The 22,380-nt window shown below is 42.3% G+C and overlaps 1 protein-coding gene across 1 annotated transcript in view; it reads left to right on the top strand.

The window, feature by feature from the left end:
* Positions 1 to 393: 393 nt before the first annotated feature.
* The window catches only part of MARK2 (microtubule affinity regulating kinase 2), a 254,327-nt gene continuing 232,340 nt past the window's right edge, over positions 394 to 22,380 (top strand). Inside the window, exon 1 of the mRNA XM_068260448.1 lies at positions 394 to 1,414. Within this exon, the coding sequence (XP_068116549.1) occupies positions 1,364 to 1,414 (51 nt within the window). The 5' untranslated portion in view covers positions 394 to 1,363. The remainder of the gene's footprint in view (positions 1,415 to 22,380) is intronic.

Raw genomic sequence — 22,380 nt, 5'->3', positions numbered from 1 at the left:
GGCAAGGAAATGAACAGCAAGGAAATATATAATTGTGCTGCTTACTGGATGTTTAGTGAATGTCCAATTAACCCATGCTAAAATAGCTACTGATTGCTATGAGCAACCCCAAGCTTTTTCTCCACTGAGACGATCAGTCAAGGAATGACATCTGTCAAATCGGCTTGAAGATCTTCGCAACAGTTTACTTTTAGAAACCACAAGGAACACTTGAGTTCCTCTGATTACGTCACAAGCATCCTGCTGTGCACATACTACACCGCTGCTGGTCATAACTGAAGCGCACGCGCAGAATTTATAATAGCTAAGTCCGGGCATGCGCGCGCAGATAGACGTTCCTGCAGCCACTTCGTCAGCTGACTCGAAGTTGTGCGTGCGTGCGCGCCCCCTCCCTCCCCCTTCCCATAGAGATAGTACAGAGCCGCGAGGACATAGTGCGGGTGAGCACACACCTGGACAAGCAAGAAGGAAATCGACTGCGCGCGCAGTGGGAAGGGGGGAGGTGGAGTAGACCGCGAGACCTGGGCGGGAGAATTCACCTGCATGTCACACCCTCCCTCCACACAGAGCAGTAATTACACCTCTGTACAGGTCTGACCAGGCAGGCGGTACCAGCGGCCCAGTGTTGTTGTTAATTAATAATAACGGGGGTGGGGGAGAAGAGAAGAAAGCGGGCAGCTATAGTATTCCAGGAAGCCGAGAGCGGGGTGGTGGGTGTGTGCTGTTCATGTGTGCTCACCTGAGTGTGAGAGAGTGCAGGGTGTAGTTCCCCCCCCCCCAGCACTGGGAGAGGAGCAGGTGTGTGCGCGCGCCCCCTTCCACTTCCCACTAAGGGCGGTGCACAGCGTCCCCTCTGTTGCGTTAACAGAGTTGGAGTTGATAGTTACCCAGGGCCTAGCGTGGAGGTGGATCTTAACATATATGCCTCTTCCCTGGGGCCTACGTACACCTTAGGGCGTTCTGTCCTGCACCTATTACGTATTCGGTTGTCCCAGGCATGTGGGGGAGTCATAAAGTTTCTAAACAATATATGCACTAGCAGGCGTTGTTTGAATCCCCGGAGGGTAGTTTTAAGTTATTCTGGTATCCCTTATCATCAGTGTATTTACAAATAGTCACACACACACACATAGGTTATAGTTATCAAAATAAATGTGTTCTTGCATGATTATGAATTGAAATCAATCTAGTTAAACATAATCCTCACTGCCTGTTTAATACTTGGAATCAAAGAAGGGCTGGCAGTTTCACTGAGCTCCTTAATTATGTACTAAGGTTTGGGTGCACCCGCAGCATGCAACTACTACACCAAATCTAATTTCATCTTGTCCAATGCTGAGCACAAAGAAGATATATCACTAAAATGTCCACTCGGACCCCGCTACCGACTGTGAATGAACGTGATGCTGACCAAGTAAGTGTTAAAGTAAAACATGTTTGGTAATGCTTTGTTTTGTTTTTTTTTATTCTCCAAAAATGTACAAATGTATTTGAATCCTTCTCTAAACAAGTTGTGTTACCCCAAAACGCACGCCTTAACAGTGAAGCATACATTTGATTGATTGAATGCTTCGCTCTGTGACACAACCGATGAATATTGTGCAGCATTACTTTAACCACTTTTCTACCACGGGGTTTTTCACCTAAAAACCACAGCAATTTTCACATTTAAGGGAGGCAAGGGTTAATGGGCTTAATGGGGGTATAATTTATTTAAAAAAACCTCACTGATGCTGATCAGTCACTAATGCTATGTTAGTTATCTGAGATCCTCTCACGAGTGATCTCAGTAACTGTAACAGCATAGTGACTGATACAATGTTTACACACATTCTGCATGAATAAGCACTGTCATTGGCTTTGTGAACACATGTTCACATCAGCCAATCACAGACCAGCGGGTGCTCGACGCGTATGCACGTCCGCGTGCACGCGGACGCGAACGCGATTGCGCACAGCAGGAAAATAAACAGGAGTTGCCTATCTACGCCCCTGTGACTCAGGTGAATTTTAAAGGGGCGTAGATAAGCGTGGCAGAGGTTGTTAAGTGGTTAACATTCCGTTGCATACACAAAGGCATTAAGGGCCTTGTAAACTTATGTTGCTGTTTTTAGATATGGTTGTCTGTTGTTAATTGTGCATATTGAACAATCCTACTTTATGTATTTCCCACCTCAGTTTAATGTCATTGCATTCCAGCAGTTCTGGAGGTGTGTTTAGCTTCTAAGGGTACAATGGTTAATTTGCATATATTCAGCAGTGGTGCTCTGGGAGACATCTCAAGCTCACTCCAACCTGAATTATCGCAAATTCTTTTTGTTTTAGGAAAGCAAACTTTTGTTTCAGTTTAATACACACAGGTTTAATGGATTGTGTCCAATGCCTCTCTCTATTTTGTTACAGCTCTTTGTAAGGAGAACTTTAGCCAGATTATAAAAGGTTGATGTTTCCTGGATGAAAATGTGTGGCAAAATGTTAGGCACTAGTCTACTTTTAGAGGACACAGCAGGAAACCTCAGAGGAATTCTGCTAAAATGATTGCATGGACTGTACCCTCTGAAACCTTTAGGTTTCAGATATGTTATAGTAAACTACGCTCGCTGTACTCGGCCAATCACAAAAGCTGTAGAGGGTGCTGAGATTGGGAAAATGTCTTCTATGCGGATTTCTGCAGGGTCTCCTAAAGTAGACTTGACACCAGATATTCTAGCCATCGCTGAATGGGGTATAAGGTGTCAATACCGACAGCAAAACTATTGCTAGTGTTTACAGCCATGTTCCAATAAATAAAGCAGGTCTTACTTGCTAGAATGTATAGGACTTCTCACTAGCGCTAACCTAGTCATGACAGTCTGAGAAATCTGAAAGCAGAACTGCTTGTCTTATTAGTCTGAGTACTCCCTAAATTTTTATGGTTGATCATCAGCAGGATACATGATACTGTATCTCTAACATGCTCACTTACTGGTTATTTTGATGTTTTAAGTACGCATTTCTAATCTAATATTAGGTAGGTTCTTAAATGTTTTTCCCTCACTTCTGCCCTTGAATCTACCATACGCATTTTGGAGTGCACTGCTGTTTATGCTCAAGGTGACTTTACTTTGTGTAAGAGTGATATTTTGCTTTTTGTTTACACTTATGTGGAAACTTTGTGTACTGTATTTTTGTATTTTGCTTGTTTAGGTTTTGTGATTGGATTATTATTGCTGTCCACAGAAATGTTTTAGTTGGCGATATTTTCAATAAAAACTTTGAAACAGAAATGCTTTAGTTGGGTGGGATGAAGCCAAACAGAATGTCCACACCTACTTTTTGACCAATCATTTAGTATGCCAAAATTTAAGTGTCCCTATTTGTGTGGTGAATCTTTCCTATCCTCTGCATACATTTTTTTTATTTTATTATTTTTTTTCTTCTTCTAGTGCTCTGCAAAATATCTCGATTTCCAGTGCTCCTGATTTCTAATCTATCCCCAGCAACCACAAATCTCTCCCAGCTTTCTACTCCTAAAGTTTTTTTCCAGCTTTGTTGGACCTTGTGTAGTGTCCTCCATCTTTTAGTGCTTATGGGTTGGGGACCACTGTCACTGTTGACAGATTGGGTGCACTGCGTTGGGCGCTAGTAGAATTTAGAGGAACCCGGGAGGAAACCAGAGAGGGAACTGTTCTCCAATCACAGCACCTGCTACAGAATGAAGCGTTATGAGTTGCCGAATAGTCTGGGCGTAGTTTACTACAACCTATCTGAAACCTAGCAGTTTGAGAGGTTGCTGTCCATTCAATCATGTTATTGGAATTTCCTTATGAGGTTTCCTGCTAGGTCCCCTAAACTAGACAAATAACATGTATAAATACATGAGGGGGCAATACAGAAGCTTGGCGGATGATCTTTTCTTCCCTAAGCTTGTACAAAGGGCAGGGGGATGTAATCTGCCTGGGAGGAAAAGCTGTTTTTATTTATTTTTTGTGTGTGTGTTTTTTTCCCCCATCTATTTAGGAAAGGCTTCTTTACAGTAAGAGTGTTTAAAGTGTACCAGAGACAAGAAGCGTCTCAGGTTCCATATTTACCTGGGTTTTCCTTATGCCCCGTAAGGGCCACTTGTCCCTCGCTGTCTCCCTGGGTGGCTCCGGTCCCCGGTAATTCAGTCCAAAAGCCTGGCGGAGTCTTACTTCGTTGCCCAGCCAGGTGCGCTCCAATCCCTGGGAGCGTTCTGAGCAGGCGCAGTACTACTTAGCAGGCTGCTCCCAGGGACAGGAGCATGCAGGGCCCTGCATGTGCGTCAAAGTGCAGGCCAGGCTTTCGGGCTGAATTGCTGGGGACTGGAGCCACCTGCGGAGACGGTGAGGGACGAGTGGCCCTTACATGGCTTAACTACTTTAAGACCGCCTCATGACAATGGGCGTGACCGCGGCGGCAGCCCCAGGACTGCCTAACGCCAATTGGCGTCAAATCCTGGAGCGGGCTACTGAAGGAGATTGTGCGCACAGGGTGCGCGCGCGCATCTCCTTCTGGGAGGCGGAGCTCCGCCCCCTCTTCAGTCTCAGTAGACTGTTAGACGGCATGATCGACGTCTATTTACACAGTACAGAGCTGCGATCGGCAGCAGCGCTGTTTCTGGGGACAGTTGTGTGACACGGCTGTCCCCCTGGGGGATAAGAGAGCGATCGGCTCTAATAGGCAGAAGCCTATGACAGCCGATCACATGATTGGCCGGCTGGGGGGAGGGAGGGGATTTCTCAAAAAAAAAAAAAAAAACCCCCAAAAAACAAACAGTAAAAAAAAATTACAAAAACACGAACATAAATATTTATTAAAAAAAATAAACACAAGGGGGGCGATCAGACCCCACCAACAGAGAGCTCTGTTGGTGGGAAGAAAATGGGGAGGGGAATCACTCGTGTGCTGTGTTGTGCGGCCCTGCAGCTTGGCCTTAAAGCTGCAGTGGCCAATTATGAAAAAAAACAGCCTGGTTTTTAGGGGGGTTTTACCACTGTGGTCCTCAAGTGGTTAAGGAAGGCCAAGTTAAGTATGGTACATGAGACGCGCCTCGTCTGGATTCACAGTGGTACGTTGCATAACGCATGCATTTAAAATGAGTTTGAACTGCAGTGCAGATTGGACATAGATAGTTAACAAGATCCATCCCACCCAGGTAGTCGCTTCTTTGAGCCACTCCCACTAGGCCGCCGTTTCAGAACAATCCACACCAGAACCACAAGGCGCAAGAACACCTTCTTTCCTCAAGCTGTTCTCCTGCTGAACACTTGTCCATCTGGCCCCTATAGTTTGGTTCACGGACCACCCAGCTCCCGAGTCACCCTAAACCAGGCCTAAAGTACTTCTCTCAGTGCCTGGCATGTACAATATGAATATATTCTCACCAATGCATGTATGTCTGTCTCTTGAATTAGTGGAATGCGCTGTCTCTCGTAACTATCGATTGTCTCAAATGTCTTAATGTCTTGAATGTTTTAATGTCCGAATGTCTAATGTTTAAATGCCTTGCCATGTGTACCACAACCAATTCCGGGTATGCCTACAGCATACTCGGCGAATAAATGGATTCTGATTCTGATTCTGAATTCAGAGCCGGCATGCAGCGAGTTACAATAACCTACCCTTTACAATGCAGAGATGTGAACAGCCACATCGAATGGTGTGAGCACTAAGTTGGCAGGCAAAATTATTTTGCAACACAACCAATGCACTGTGAACTAGCCCTTAAATAAAGTGGACCTGAACTCCAAACTTCCTCTCTGCTCTAAAAGATACGCAACAGCATAATAACCTTACCAGAAAACCATTTCTTTGTTACACCTGATACAAATCATGAAATTAATCTGCAGTGTTTCTACTTCCTGATTTGTGGAAGCAGACATATTGTTAACATACTGTGCTTTCAAATTAACTTATCTGCCATGGCAGTGATCAAATTACAACTTGACTGATTAGACATACATGAGGGGAAATTAAACAGGCTAAACAATCTAAATACATACATGGTGATTTTCTCTGTTTTCATTCTGTCCTGTGCAAGAGATCAGGTCCACTTAAAAGTGAACCTGAGGTGAGACATGATATTTCCTTTTAAACAATACCAGTTGCCTAGCAGCCCTGCTGATCTATTTGGCTGCAGTAGTATCTGAATTACACCAGAAACAAGCTTGCGGGTAATCTTGTCCTTTCTGACAATATTGTCAGAAACACCTGATCTGCATATGCTTGTTCAGGGTCTATGGCTGAAAGTATTGGGGGCAGAGGATCAGCAGGACAGCCAGGCAACTGGTATTGCTTAAAAGGAAATAAAATATGGCAGCTTCCATACCACTCTCACCTCAGGTTTACTTTAGTAACTTAGTTTAAAGAACCTAAAGTATAAATAAACTCTTCTTATCAAACAAGCCTACTTTTCCACACTATCATCTTGCCTGTGTGCCGTCTTGTCTAATTAACATGCCAGTAAAGGTGCGTACACATTCCGGACTTTTACAAACTATGGGTCGTCAGACCCTCCGGCGGGCGGTCGTTCTGACGACAGTTGTAATTGAGTACAGGCCGTCGTCAGACTGAGACTGATTTTAACTGATGCGCTCGGCTCATCAGTCTGACAACAGCCTGTACTCGTGTGCAACTGTCGTCAGAACGACCGCCGGCGGGCAGGTCTGACGACACGTAGTTTGTAACTGGCTAGTTAATTCTGGTTGCCTTGCCTCACCTTTTTGTCACATGTGCACATTCACACAGACTGTGCCAGTCCAAGCAGAGCTTTATGTAATTTTAGACTTCCTTGCCTTCATCCTTATTATTCTGTGCATCTCCCATCTGATTGGCCTGTGTAACCTCCTCCTGATTGGCTTCTGACTTGGTCATACCACCTACTGTGCTTCTCATAGTATACAACCCACCCTTCTGTGTCTTCATCCTGCTAACAAACCCTCTGTTACCTTTTCCTACTCCTATCCACTGCCAAACCTCTGTAAAATAGAATTTTACATTCTTAAAACAGAAGGTATTTGCAATTATTCAGTTCGGAGTGAGCATATGAGGTGTCACACATTGCATCACTGCTGAATATACAAACGGTTCCTTTGTTGTCCCTGAAAGCTAAACACACCCCCAGAACTGCTGTGTCAGCTTGTTAGTTGTACAGAGCCATAGTAATCCAACATGCATACAGAATATGTAAAACAGAACTTTGCCTTCTTAAAACAGAAGGTATTTGCAAACCACCGTGTTTCCCATCCTATTCATAACACAACTGAACTCAATGGTGGATGACCAAGGTAAGGCAGAGTTATTAAACGCTTTCTTTGCTTCTGTCTTCACAAAGGAAACAGCACTGTTGCAAATTACAGAGGCAAAAGAGTCTCAATCTTCCAACTGTAATATTAAATACTTAACGCAGGAAGAAGTGAAGGCAAGACTAAATAAATTTAAAATAGACAAGGCACCTGGCCCAGATGGCATGCATCCTCGGGTCCTAAGGGAATTAAGTTCAGTTATAGCTAAACTCCTTTATCTTATCTTTTGTGACTCTCTTGCACCTGGCAGAGTCCCAGTGGATTGGCGTACAGCCCACGTTTTCCCATTATTTAAGAAGGGCAAAAAATCGGATCCAGGAAATTATAGACCTGTAAGCTTAACATCAGTTGTATGCAAACTATTTGAGGGGTTACTAAGAGATACTATACATGACTTGATAGTAGAAGATAATCTTATTTCTCAGCATCAACATGGGTTTACTAAAGACAGGTCCTGTTTGACTAACCTGCTCAGCTTTTATGAGGTAGTGAATGCTAATATGGATATTGAGAATGCTGTAGATGTGATATACTTGGACTTTGCAAAGGCCTTCGACACTGTTCCCCACAGAAGTCTGGTGCAAAACTTGAGGATGCAAGGACTGGGGAAGAGTTTGTGTGCATGGATAGGGAACTGGCTAATGGACAGAAAACAAAGAGTTGTGGTCAATGGATCGTACTCAAAATGGGAGACTGTTAGCAGTGGAGTCCCACAGGGGTCTGTACTGGGTTCAGTGCTCTTCAATTTATTTATTAATGACCTAGTAGATGCAGTAGAGAGCAATGTTGCTATTTTTGCAGATGATACAAAATTGTGCAGAATCATCAACTCTCAGGAAGATAGTGTCATATTGCAACAGAGACTGGATAGGATGGCTATATGGGCACATAAATGGCAGATGAAATTCAATGTTGACAAATGTAAAGTCATGCATTTTAGTCGTACCAATGGTCTAGCACCATACAAAATAAATGGGATACAGTTGGGGACATCAAACTTGGAGAAGGACTTAGGAGTACTCATCGACAAGTTAAATAATCGTACTCAATGCCAAGCCGCTGCAGCTAAAGCGAACAAAATTTTGGAATGCATTAAAAGGGAAATAAAAACTCAAGATGCTAGCATAATATTGCCCCTGTTTAACTCTCTAGGAAGGCCACATCTGGAATATAGAATTCAGTTCTGGGCACCACATTACAAAAAAGATATTGCAGTTTTAGAGCAGGTGCAGAGATGAGCTACAAAATTGATACGTGGGATGGAAGGTCTCGCTTACCAAGAAAGGTTAGATAAACTGGGTTTATTTAGTCTAGAGAAAAGACGCCTTAGAGGAGATCTAATTAACATGTATAAATACATCAGAGGGCAATATAATAGCTTGGCGGATGAGCTTTTTGTCCCTAGGACTTCTCAAAGGACTAGAGGACATGATCTGCGCATGGAGGAAAAACGTTTTAGCCATTTATTTAGGAAAGGGTTCTTTACAGTAAGAGTGTTTAAGATGTGGAATGCATTGCCACAGGAAGTAGTTATGGCAAACTCTATACCTGCATTTAAAGGGGGCTTAGATGCTTTCCTTGCGTTGAAAGACATCCATGGCTACAATTACTAGGTTATGCCCAATGATGTTGATCCAGGGATTTTATCTGATTGCCATCTGGAGTCGGGAAGGAATTTTTCCCTTTTGGGGCTAAATGGACCATGCCTTGTGGGTTTTTTTTCGCCTTCCTCTGGATCAACAGGGATATGTGAGGGAGCAGGCTGGAGTTTTACTTTGTACTGGTTGAACTCGATGGACGTATGCCTTTTTTCAACCAAAATAACTATGTAACAATCTCAAGTCACCATGCCCTGTCTCCCTTCAGTAACGGTCTGATTCAGGTATCATGACATTCGGTGGTGTTACCCTCCTAACAGATGGTCACATGCTGGATCTGCCAGGTGCTGAATAATTGTGCTGCAAAGGTTTGTCAGTAATGATGTATTTAAGTGAACCCAAGGTGGAGGGAATACTTTAAGTTGTCACACACTGGAAGATGTACTAAGCTTAGTCTGGACTGTGCTAACTTTTATAGCTCTCATACTCTGCAACGTCATCTTCTACGTAGATCTATTATAATTTTATTCTAAGTGAGAGATTGTGGCTTTGGAATGTAGCAGAACTTGACTGACTTGCAAGGTACATGGGCTTTATTAACTTATAAAAAAGTGGTGCTTCAAGCTTGAAATACAGTCTTCAAGTGCCTACTGGGTTGCTGCTTTTGCACAATTTATTTTTGAGAGAGATAATTTTGCTTAACTTTGGATATTCTTTGGAAATGCAGTTGGGAAATTCAGATAAGTTCAAGGTACCCACAAAATTATGTCATACAGGTGGGCACAGAACTTTTGACTTTGATATACAGCTATATGCTTACCCACATAAACAACAAGGCACTTCTAGCAGAACCTACATAACCGAGCACTTCTTTTATATAAAATACTCATAGATTGGAAATGGGAGCTGGAGTTTCTCATAAGGTGGACTTGTTTTTGCACCACTCATATTGTGAGATTCATCAGAGAAGTGTTGTACAGACTATATATGGGCCAATTCACACCAGGGTGATTTGCGGGCGTTTACCACAGATCACCGAATTGCCGCATGCAGCGTTTTTTTGTTGTTGTGATTTTAGAGTGATTGCAGTGTTAAAAAAATGACAACTTGTGAATCGCGGGAAAAATTGCCACCGCAAAATGCTAGCGTTTTTGCAATCCCTAGTGTGAATGGGCCCTAATAGTTATGAGTGAGCAAATCACTTAATCTGCCTGGCCTGAAATATTGACAAAATGGGTGTAACAATAGCATAATCTAGAAATCCTGACCGGTTGTGGCTCAGCGCAAACCTTTTTTGTGGCTTTTTGGGGGACTAGGACACTTGCTCCTGTGCTAGTTCTGCAAAATGAGCGTGACCAGCAGTAGAAAGTTGGTGACTGTTGCTAAGGTAACATGCACTACTCACGGTAACGCTCGTTAGTAATGCGCATTACCATAGCAATGGCCGGGCTAGAGGAGTACAGTGGGTCATGCTAATAGCGTAATTTGCGGTACACAGTAAATTTAGTAATGGTAATGATAAACTGCTCTTCCAACAGTTTATGAAAACTCTGCTTGGCTATGTGGTATATATGGAGCCCAGATCACAAGGTATGCCATATAGCCAAGCAGAGTTTTCAGAAACTATTACAAGGCTGCCAGCTTTCAACCAAAATATTATTTGGCCAGCTTGAATAAAAACCTATATAGGTCTTTATGCTGGGAACACACCATACGTTTTTGGCAGATAGATGGCTCGATAGATCATTTCTGACAGGTCCGATGTGATTTTGATCTTTTTTTTCTGATAAATTTTTTTTACATAGAAGTGAATAGAAATCGACTGGAAAATCGATCAGCTAGTAAATCTGTAGAAATAAGACTCATGTATTCCCAGCATTAGGCCTGGAACCCTTTAGGAGCACTTTACTGAGCGCTTTGTGATTTGAAAAGCTTTTGCTAATGTGATCCCACTTGAGCGATGTGATTTTATAAAAATCCCCCATAGCATTCCATTAGCAAGAGCTTTTTCAAATCGCTAGCGCTTAGAAAAGGCTTCTAGTGGATTTGAGCCTTTAGGGCTTGTTCACACTACAAGAGCTTTTCTGTGACCCAGTTAACATCTGCGTTTTTTTGCGGATCGGGCCGCACAGATCCGGCCATCTGGATCCGGGAAAACGGTCCGTTTTTACAGCCAATGTGCTGTAAAACGTCAGTTTATTATTTGTTCAAATTTTTCTGCAAAACCTTCAGTTTCTGTTCGCTTAGCGAAACAATCTGGAAAATTGGGTCCTGTAGCATTTTTTTTTTTTTGTCCGTTAAGCGGAACGGAAACCGGAACTGTACGGCTGGATCTGCAGCTAAAAGCTAATCTGAACTGGGCCTAATTGCTTTGTGATTTTAAAGATCTTGCTAATGCTATCCTATGTTCGTGTTCACACTGGAGTGATGCAATTTTGTAAAAATTCCCCATAGCGCTGCATTAGCAAGAGCTTTTAAAATCTCTAGCGCTTAAAACGCTCTTGTAGTGTGAATCAGCCCCAAGACCATTGCAGACAGGCTTTTGAAACTCAGAATTACTTTGAACAGTGCTTAATTTTCAGATAAAGTAGAATCCCAAACTCCAAGGGACCAGTAGTAGTTTATTATTTCAGAAGTTTACTATAGCAGAATTGGTCATACATTGTATATTTATACAGACACATTTGCTGGGAGCTGAGGACTAAGTTTACTATATCCAGAGCTTTACTTTATCAGTGTATGATTCTACTGTACATGGACATAAGCTTTTTAGTGGTTTTCTAACTTTAAGTGAGCTTTAAAACATCTATTTCATAAAACAGGTATTCATGTGAAGCAATAAAAAATTAGTGAAAAGGAAATGCTGAATTTTTCTATTCATAATTTATACATCCGTTTAAAAAAAAATCTTAACACAGCTGATTTCAGTGTGGATGGGTTTATTTTGCTTGGCTTGTTAAGGAATATAGTTATTTGGTTTTACTTTACAAATGTAGTGATTGTAACATGGTTACTTTGGTACAGCTAGATCATTCACATTGTTTCCTGTTTATCACCTTTTTTTTGTAATTTCCTCTTGAGCACATGGTTAGCAACTCCCTTAGTTTTGAAATATCTTCTTTTTTTGTGCAGTCTTTCTGCCAGTGTTCTATGAATCACAAATACTGTTCCTTGGGATAGTTTCATGTCTTTACTCTCAAAACATACATATATTGTTTGCTAGTCATTGTTAGATATTTTATTTTTTAAAAGTACCCCTGAATTGGGGAAGAACTACTGAAAGAAGCCCATAGTCGGCTAGACTACCTCCTCCTTAGTCTCCATATGCTACTTGTGGCCCTTGGGGTCCCTCTTATTACTTGTGTCTGTCTGGTCCTCTGATCTCCCCAGTCTCCCAGAAGTTTATTCAAGTGGTGCAGAGAGATTCTGATCTGCGCAAGTGTGAGGTTTGAACTGCACTTGCACAGTGGAATAAAGTACTTGTGCAGTTCTGATTTGTGCCACGCTGCTTGGGGAACCCTCCTGAATAGTACCGTATTTAACAAGATACTTAGAGAGACAGGGATCGGGAAGGGACCCCCAATGACAAAGAGAAACACCTGGACTCTCAAGAGGGGTCAATCTAGCCCACTATGGGCTTCATTCAAATTTCTTTCCTTGAATCAGGGGTACTTTAAGGCATTTTTTTATGATTGTGAATTGACAAAAAAAAAAAAAAAGGATTTCCCAAGTGGTATATTGGATGTAGGTGTGAGGGCTAGTCAATGGTATCAGTTCCTTTATCCTTTAGGAACTGCCTGCCTAGTCTTGCCACATGACACCAGGCATTGTGCACCCGGAGAAACCCAGGACCCACTTCACTAATGTAAGATCTGATGAGTGCAAGGATTTTATTCAGATACCTAATGGCTGTTAAGGAGCCAGTTCTTTAGCTTGTAGATATTTGTATGTCCCTCCATGGATATACCTATCCAGACCATCTCAGAATCATCATAAAACCAGTCCTGTTGAACCATGTTTAAGCATCAGAACATTCTCTATGGCTTCTGTAGATGCTTTCACCACAGTCATATGTCCTCAGCATAAAACTGCTCCCATCTGTGAAAAACACAGGGCATCAGTGATGGACCCGCTATTTCTGGTATTCCTGAGTTCCTGCAAAGAAAGTGGGAGTCTGGCTCCTCTAGACACTCGCAGAGGGATGTGTATTGTCTGGTATCAGGAGCATGCAGGAACTTTTGCACAGCAGCAGACAGATCTTTGCTTCTGAGCAAACATTGCCTTGCATTCTTTTTCCCAGCCGTTAGATAGTTCCCATTCACTGATCTAAGTGCCTGTGATCAATGATAACTGGCATCAATGAGATGCCGTTGTCATTGACAAAGTAAAAACATACACACATTAGTTCCTGTAAGCGTACTACCAGAACGCACAGAAAGATAAAGTGGGGGGACATCCAGTGGCCAAATAGTAAATTACACCTTAACTTACTCACTAATGTATACATTGCCCATTAAAATTAACCCTTCTCTTCTATATGGGGTGGGTTCCTGATATTGGGACGTTCGCTCGCCTGCGCTTGCGCAGAATTTGTCGGGGGTTGGTGATCCTTAGAGGCTGTCAACGGGACACCAGAGAAGACCAGAGCTGTGGTGGTGGACACACGTGACTTCTAGGGGCTCGAAGAAGCCCCAGGTAAGTAAAACTACATTTATTTTGTCACTTCGAAATGCCATCAAATTACAAGCACCATGGGCGGTGGTAAATGTTGTGTAAGCATCTATGTGAACCTGCCCTAACTTTTGGATTGTTCAGCCTGAAGTAAAACTCTACTTTTGGTAAGAAAATAACCGCTTTAAAGCGGATCCAAGATGGAAAAACTAACTATAACAAGTAACTTGTCTATATAGTTTATCTAAAGTTTATATAGTTTATACAGCAAATCTAGCTGCAAACAGCTTCAATAGTTTATGATTATTTATTCCTTTATTCCTGTGATACAATGAGGGCAGCCCTGTTCTGTTAATCACAGGCTGAGGGCTGGAGATCCTATCAGCTTGCCTGTGTGTAATGTGACAAATTCAGTCCCCTCTCCTCCTCCCTCCTCCCCTCTGCCTCTGAAATCTCTGGCTAGTAACCTCCTCCTCCTCCTGCCCAGACAGAGCGCCCATAAGCCCTTGCTACAGTGCCAAGGCACTGTGAAAAGCTGTGGGCGAGACTTGTTTAGTTTATAGGGAATTAGAGTATTGAAACAGAACAAAAAAAAGTATTTTGCTTGAGGAATGCCCTATAAATTATATGAATTATAATTATGCAATGAGTAAAAGTTTATCTTGGTTCCACTTTAAAGGAACCTTAAGGGCCCATTCACACCTGAGCGGGAATTGCGCGATTTCCGCTCAAGGCAAACCGTTAGCGGGTTTGTAAAAACCGCTACACATTGTAGCAAATGGCAGTGTTCTCACTGCCGCTTTGCATGCAGCGATTTGCGTTTCCCGTTTAGCGATCGCGACTAGCATGCATAGCACGCTAATCGTGATCGCGTCAAAACCGCCGCGTGTCCAGTGATTTTTGTTCCTCGTTAATCACAGGAAAATCACTCCCGCAAATCCGGCGTTTTGCGATTTTAGATGTGAACGGGGCCTTACTGAGGATATGGATTTTTGTTTTCCTTTTTAAAATGATACCAGTTGCCTTATCCCGCTGATCCTGTGTCTCTAAGGGTGCATACACACATCAGACCATAGTTTTTGGAAAAGGCAAGATCACAGACCAATTTCACCCCAATCCATGTAGTACGAGAGCCATACCTACAGTCTATTCAGCTGAACTCCCCATCAGATAAAAATCTTTTCAAGATGCTGGACACAAAGATGGTGTACACTAGGGCTGCACGATTTTCCGGTTTTAAATCAAAACCGCGGTTCCTGAGAAGACGATCTAGGGATCGTCAGTATCCGGCGGTTTTCGGTTTAGTGCCCGTGCTTGGCCGCATGGTCCGCCTACCGCTACGCGCTGGGGGGAGACGCCGTAGTGCATATTCCATATGTTAATGAGCCGGGGAAGGGGTCGGGCGAGTCCAGTCCAGAGCGGCACAGAGCTGCTCCAATCGCTGGAAAGCAATGGAATGACAGAGGCGGTAGGCGGAGCTGTACGCTCTGTACAGCTCCGCCTACCGCTGCCGTCATACCATCGCTATCCAGTGATTGGTGAAGCTGTGTGTGCCACTCCGGACTGGACTCACGCCATCCCCCCCCCCCTTCGCCCGGCTCATTAGCATCATAAATATGCACTGCTTCTGTCAGTGGATCCGCCCCCCCGCTGCCCGGCTCATAAGAGTCCCGTACGCCGCACATTATTAGTAGTACCGCACGCACATTAAGCCGAGGGGTCATCATAGAGGGCTTCAGACTTTATAAATGTGCATTGCCTGAAATGCAATGCGAATGCACAGCAAAATTTTCTGACACAGAGCCCGCCATAGCTAGGCTCCTGACCCTGCCCCCCCCCGCTAAAGCTTGTTTTGAAAAAAAAATCGTGAATAAATCGAAATCTCAATTTCTAACAGAAAAATTGCAATTTCGATTTTTACCCAAAATCGTGCAGCCCTAATGTACACATTCAACAGATCAGTATCTGCAAAAGATCTGCTCCTGCAAAACATCCATTCCTGCAAAATGCATTCATAGCCTATGATATCTGCAGAACCTCATACACACCTTGTTTAACAGACATTCATCTGCAGATCAGATCCACCAGGATGATTCTTCAGATCTGCAGATGATTGTCTGATCTGCAGATGAATGTCTGTTAAACAAGATGTGTATGGCGATCTGCAGATGTCATAGACTATGAATGCATTTTGCAGGAACAGATCTTTTGCAGATACTGATCTGTTGCATGTGTACAGCATCTTTGTGTGCAGCATCTTGCAAAGCTTTCTATCTGATAGGGAGTTCAGCTCAATAGACTAGACTATAGGTATGGCTCTCATACTACATGGAAGGGGGTAAAATTGGTCTGTGATCTTTCATTTTCCAAAGACTATGGTCTGATGTGTGTATGCACCCTAATACTTTTAGCCACAGCCCCTCAATAACAATGCAGATCAGGTGCTCTGTCTGAAGATTTCTGTCTGATGGGGAGTTCAGCTCCATAGAATAGACTGTGTAGAGTATGGCTCTCATACTACATGGAAGGGGGTAAAATTGGTCTGTGATTTTGCCTTTTCCAAAGACTTTTATCTCAAGTGTGTATGAAGCATTAGGGACCAGAGCAATTTTCACTTGTTTATGCTCTTCCCTTTCATTTGCCAATAACTTTTTCAAAACTCTCAAAAGGTGGACGGTGCTTTTGTAGGCTTCCTAAAGGCTTGTCTCACCCGCAGCTAACCAATCGTGTGGGGACCCACTAACCCTTACAAAACAATATATAATATTTATAGACAGAAGAACCAGTTGCGCTGGGTATAAAATTTTAAATCTTGATTAGGTGTATAGACACTAATTATTATTGATGATTTAGATTGATGAATATATATACCCAGCGCAACTGGTTCTTCTATCTACAACTTTTTCAAAACTGATCACAAAAAAAAAATGATCTATAGTGCTGCCCATAATTATTCATACCCCTGGAAAATTTTGACTTAGTTACTTTTATTCAACCAGCAAGTAATTTTTTGACGGGAAATGACATAGCTGTCTCCCAAAAGAGAGTAAAACTATGTACAAGAGGCATTATTGTGGAAAAAAGAATTTCTCAACTTTTATTTATATTTGAGCAAAAATTGTCCAGTCCAAAATTGACACCCTTCTCAATAATCAATAGAAAAGCCTTTATTGGCTATTAAAGCAATCAAAAGCTTGCCATCACCCTGATCTTTAGCTTCCTCCACAGATTCTCAATTGGATTCAAGTCAGGATTCTGGCTGGGCCACTCCGAAACGTTAATGATTTATGTCTGCTAACCATTTCGTTACCACTTTTGCTGTGTGTTTTGGGTCATTGTCATGCTAAAATGTCCACTGCTGCCCAAGGCCAAGTTTCTTTGCAGACTGCCTGATGTCATTGAGAATCCTCCTGATTGCTCTTTTTTTTTTTTCATGATGCCGTTTACTGTGATTAGGTTTCCTGGTCCATTGGTTGAAAAACACCCCAAAAACATTAGGTTCCCACCACTACTATGTTTAACAGTGGGGATGGTGTTCTTTGGGTTGAAGGCTTCTCCTTTTTTAAGCCAAATGAAGGAAACCTTGTTGTGACCAAGCAATTCATTTTTTGTTTCATCTGACCATAACACTGAAGACCAGAAGTCTTCTTTGTCCGGATGAGCATTTGCAAAGGCCATGTGAGCTTTTGTGTGCCTTATCTGGAGAAGTGGCGTCCATCCTGTGCCTGTGCAACCACTCACCACTGCTCCGGCCCCGCCTCCGGTTCACTTCTGGAATTTCAGACTTTAAAGCGGAATATAACCCTGCATTTCAACTTTGCTCTAAAACATTATTTACAGCATATTATATGCAAAAAGCATTTTTTTTTTAGTAGACCAGCATTGGAAGGGTTAAACACAGAGGTTTTAAGTTCCGTGCAGACGTTCAGATAGTTACATTCTATTTAGTTAGATGTATCTATTGATAAACAGTTACACACTCTTTGGCTGTCCTCCAAGCTCCTTCTCAGTGAGAGAGATGAGTCACAATAAACACTTAGATACTTATTTGTAAACAAAAAGTATCTAACTGAAGTTCGGATGCGTCTGCAAAAATCTCCAGGGACTTTAAAGCCCTGTGTAACCCTTCCAATGCTGGTCTAGTAAAAAAAAAAAAAATGCTGGTAGCATATAATATACTGTAAATAATGTTTTAGAGCAAAGTTGAAATGCAGGGTTATATTCCGCTTTAAAGTCTGAAAACCACTGCGCCTGGGAAGCCATGCCCTCGCTCCCACTGATGTCACCAGGAGCGTACTGCGCAGGCACAGACCATACTGGGCATGCGCAGTATGCTCCTGGTGACATAAGGGGGAGTGAGGACACGGCAAAGCAGGCACAGTGGTTTTCAGACTTTAAACTCTGAAATTCCAGAAGTGAACCGGAGGCGGGGCTGGAGCAGCGGTGAGTGGCTGCGTGGGCACAGGATGTCTGCGGGGGGGACCATTAGAAGCCCCGAGTAAGTTCAACTCACCCCCCCCCCCCCCTCACAGTATTCCTTTAAGTTAAAATTTGCCAGGGGTATGAATAATTATGGGCAGCACTGTATACCTTGTCTTTTTTCACCACAAATTAGGCTTTTTGGGGGCGATATTTGTTTTTTAGTAATTACTTTACTTTCTATGCATTTTAAAGGAAACAACAAGGAAAAAAATACACAATTTATCAAATTCCATCCATACATAAAACCCTCACATTTTATCTGCCTTTTTGTCCTGGTTATCACAATATTATTATGTCTCTAGTACAAAGTATGGTGACAATATATTATTTGGAAATAAGGCCTCATTCACAATGCAACATTAAAGTCTGTGCGACATTCACAGTGCACACGATGCGTTTGTGTGTAGCGTTATTAGAAAGTGCTGCATGGTTATTTGTGTTGCACGTGCTCAGTAATGTTTTTTTTTTATGTAACGCATGCGCCGGTTTCGTTCCATCGTAAATGCACGTGTTTTGTGTTTATTTTGTTATTGCGCATGCTCTTGTTTTTATTTTTATATTTTTGGGTGGATTTTTGTTTATTTGTAGTATCTGAAGTAATCACTGTTCTAATGTGATTCTTAATTTGTTTATTTTTTGTTCGTTTTTAATGTGGAACATTAACGTGACATGTAATCGCGCTAATAAGGTCGCACCACGTGTACGTCAAAACACTTAAATCGGAGTTGTCAGCCATACTATCTCAGGAAAAAGAAACAAATATATAAGTAGATAAATACTCTACTTACATAACATATGTATTCAGAGAGGAACAGAGGTGTAGGAAGGGAAAACAGGAGGGAAAGAGGCTTCAGCCAATCAAGCTGCATTAGTTAAGTCTGAGGGGAAGTAGAGAAGCAAAAAAAAAGACAACCCAGCATGCCCTGCAACTTCTCTTTTGTGTACCAAATTTTCTGTGTACCAAATAAGTCATGTAAACTGGGGAATGATCATTTATCAACAAGAAAAGTAATAGTGATTTTAACTTTTGGATTGCCTGATTAACATCCTTATTACTTGTTTACCAGATAAAAATAAAGAATTGATTTTTGATTTTATGCCCGACAGTTACTCTTTAACGTAGTGTAAAAGAATGCATAACGTCCAAGTTAAAGTCTATTAGGGCAGTGTTGTGCGACCTTAATGTCGCACTGAAACGCAACGTCCTACTGTGAAAGAGGCCTTAAGGTGTATTTTTTCTATGTTGTTTTTGTTTTCTCATTGCACACTACCAATGGTTACAAGCCCTTAAAGTGAATGGGAACCGCATTTTTAAAAAAATGAAACAATTACTTAAGAGGGAAGGCTCTGGGTCATATAGAGCCTTCTGCCTCCTCTCTCGGTGCTCTCTATCCTGTGCTGGCTCCCCCCCCCCCCCCCCCGTTTCAATCCCCTGCTGAATGGGTATTTGGAAGTCTTCGGGGGCAGTGTCCTCCCGAAGACTTGCGGCTCCATACTGCACAGAGCGCGCTTGCGCAGGCGCAGTACAGGGCCGCCTTTCTTCAGGAGCACTCGGGCTCCCTGAAGACTTCTGAAGCCTCCTTCGGCCGGATAAAGCAGTATTTGACTAATTTAGTCAAATACTGCTACCGGGCGAGCCAGCACTGGATCGAGGGGACCAGGAGAGGAGCCAGAAGGCTCTATAGGACCCAGAGCCTTCCCTCCTTGGGTATCTATCTAATTTTTATAAATGCGGTTCCCATTCACTTTAATAGCAAAAATAAGAGTAATACACCCTCATGGCTTACATATTTAAAATGGAGTCCCTAAAGTAACTATGTATTATCTTTTCAATTCTATCACTTTTGGTTTTATTTTGGTACATTGTATATGAAAATAATTTTATTGCTTCTTATTCAGTTTGCTGCTAAAAAAAATTCAAACGTCATAGGCCTCAGATCTCGAACAACCCAAACTCTATTCTCTCGCTTATCACGATTAAAATGATACCCTATATGCATAATCTGATAGCTTTTTGGCCACGCAATACACTGTAAGGCCAGAAACCCACTAGGAGCGATTTTCTGAGCGCTTTGCTAATGTAATGCAATGGGTGTGATCCCACTTGAGCGATGTGATATTATAAAAATCCCCCATAGCATTGCATTAGCAAGAGCTTTTTCAAATCACTAGTGCTTAGAAAAGGCATCTAGTGGGTTTTAGCCTTTAGGGCTTGTTCATACTAACTGCTTTTCTAAGCACTTTGGGATTTTAAAAGCTCTTGCTAATGCTATCCTATGTGCGTGTTCACACTGGAACGATGCGATTTTGTAAAAATCCCCCATAGCATTGCATTAGCAAGTGCTTTTAAAATTTCTAACACTTAACCATGAGCAGCATCAATTGATTTTTCAAGGGCATTTTTTTTGCACCAAAAGCAATACAGTCATTCTTTCTTGGGGCTGGTGCACACCAGAGCGGTTCTGAAGCGTTTTTAAAAACGCTTGCAGGGGGAAAACCACTTGGCTAATGAAAGTGAATGGGATGGTGCACTCCAGAGCAGTTAGTTTTTTCCACAAACACAAACTCGGGGGCTACAGCATTGATTAGATTTCGGAGGCGGTTTTGCCTCAATGTTAAAGTATGGGAGAGTGGAAAACCGCTCTGAAAAACGCTCGATCAGAGCAGTTTTCCAGGCGTTTTTGTTATAGAAGCTGTTCAGTAACAGCTTTTACTGTAACAATATTTGTAATCTGCTACACCAAAACGCTTCAAAAAATGCTAGGCATGTTTAGAAGACATCTCTAAACATGCCTAGAATCACTCTGAAATCTGCTTCAAAAACCTCTAGCGTTTTGCAGATCTGCTAGAGGTTTTTGGTGTGCACTGGGCCTTGGGGCCCGTTCACACTTAAAATCGCAGAACGCCGGCTATTACCGCCCACATTTTGTGGGAGTGATTTTCCCGCAATTAGCACGGAAAAATCACTGGACACTGCGGCGGTTTAGGAGCGATCGCGATTCGCGGAACGCTCGTCGTCGGCAAACCGCTGCATGCAGCACGGTTGCGGTTATCGCAAGAACATTGCCACTCGCTACATTGTGTAGCGGTTTTTGCAAAACCGCTAGTGGTTTGCCGTGAGCGGGAATCGCGCGATTCCCGCTCAGGTGAGAACGTGCCCTTAGAAAAGCCCATGGAGCGTCTGAGAAGTCAAGAAAAGCCATAAATGTCACCATTCTGAAAACTAGAGACCCAGGCTGACTCAAATATACATTTATTGTAACATTTGTACGTATGCAGTTTTACTAAAATTGTACCATAACTTTGAAAATTGTATTTTTTATTTTTTACTTTTACAGTTTTTTTCACGTTGGCACAATTTTTTTTTCTTTTGGATGGCTTAGGCCTCCGCTCTCAAACTACCCAAATCTTATTCTCTTGCTTGTCACGGTTAAAATCATAACCTATATACATAATCCGTTAGGTTTTTGGGCACATGGCAGACTGTTAAAGGGGCACTACAGCGAAAAACTGTAAAATTTAAAGTATGTGCAAACATACACAAATAAGTACATTTTTTTTTCCAGAGTAAAATGAGCCATACATTCCTTTTCTCCTATGTTGCTGTCACTTACAGTAGGTAGTAGAAATCTGACAGAAGTGACAGGTTTTGGACTAGGCCATCTCTTTTTAGGGGATTTTCAGGGATATATTTATTTTCAAAAGCACTTAGTGAATGGCAGTTGCTCTGTCCAAATGCCAAAAAACTGTGTAGGGAGCAGGGAAGCTGGCCAGCAGCATTGTTTAAATCCTTTTTAGGGCCCTTTTCCACTAGCAATCGCAAGCACAAACGCCAGCGATTGCGATTTTTCATTAATTCTGTTATGCGATTGCGATTTGTGATTTTCATTTGCATTGCATTATCATTGTAAAAATCGCTCCAGCAAGCGATTGCGATTTGCGATTAGCGATTTCCAAATCGAATCACTGTAGTGGAAAATACTTCTCGTGATTTCTATGATAAAGTAACAACTCTAGCGATTTAAAAATCACTAGCAATTTGCGATTTTGCGATTCAGCAATCGCTCTAGTGGAAAAGGGCCCTAAGGGAATATCTTTACAAAAAATAAAAGCCTTGCTGAGAATTCTCTATGAAAAGATGGACTAGTCCAAAGCCTGTCACTTCTGTCAGATTTCTACTGCCTATTGTAAGTGACAGCAACATAGGAGAAAAGTAATTTATGGCTCATTTTACTCTGGAAAAAATGTACTTCTTATTTGTATGTTTGCACATATTTTAAATTTTACAGTTTTTCGCTCTAGTGCCCCTTTAACTACCAAATGTA

Source organism: Hyperolius riggenbachi, chromosome 11 (genome assembly GCF_040937935.1).
Source record: "Hyperolius riggenbachi isolate aHypRig1 chromosome 11, aHypRig1.pri, whole genome shotgun sequence".
Taxonomy (NCBI): Eukaryota; Metazoa; Chordata; class Amphibia; order Anura; family Hyperoliidae; genus Hyperolius; species Hyperolius riggenbachi.
The sequence above is the reverse complement of the archived record's forward strand: the minus strand, read 5'-3'. Positions and strand labels throughout refer to the sequence as shown.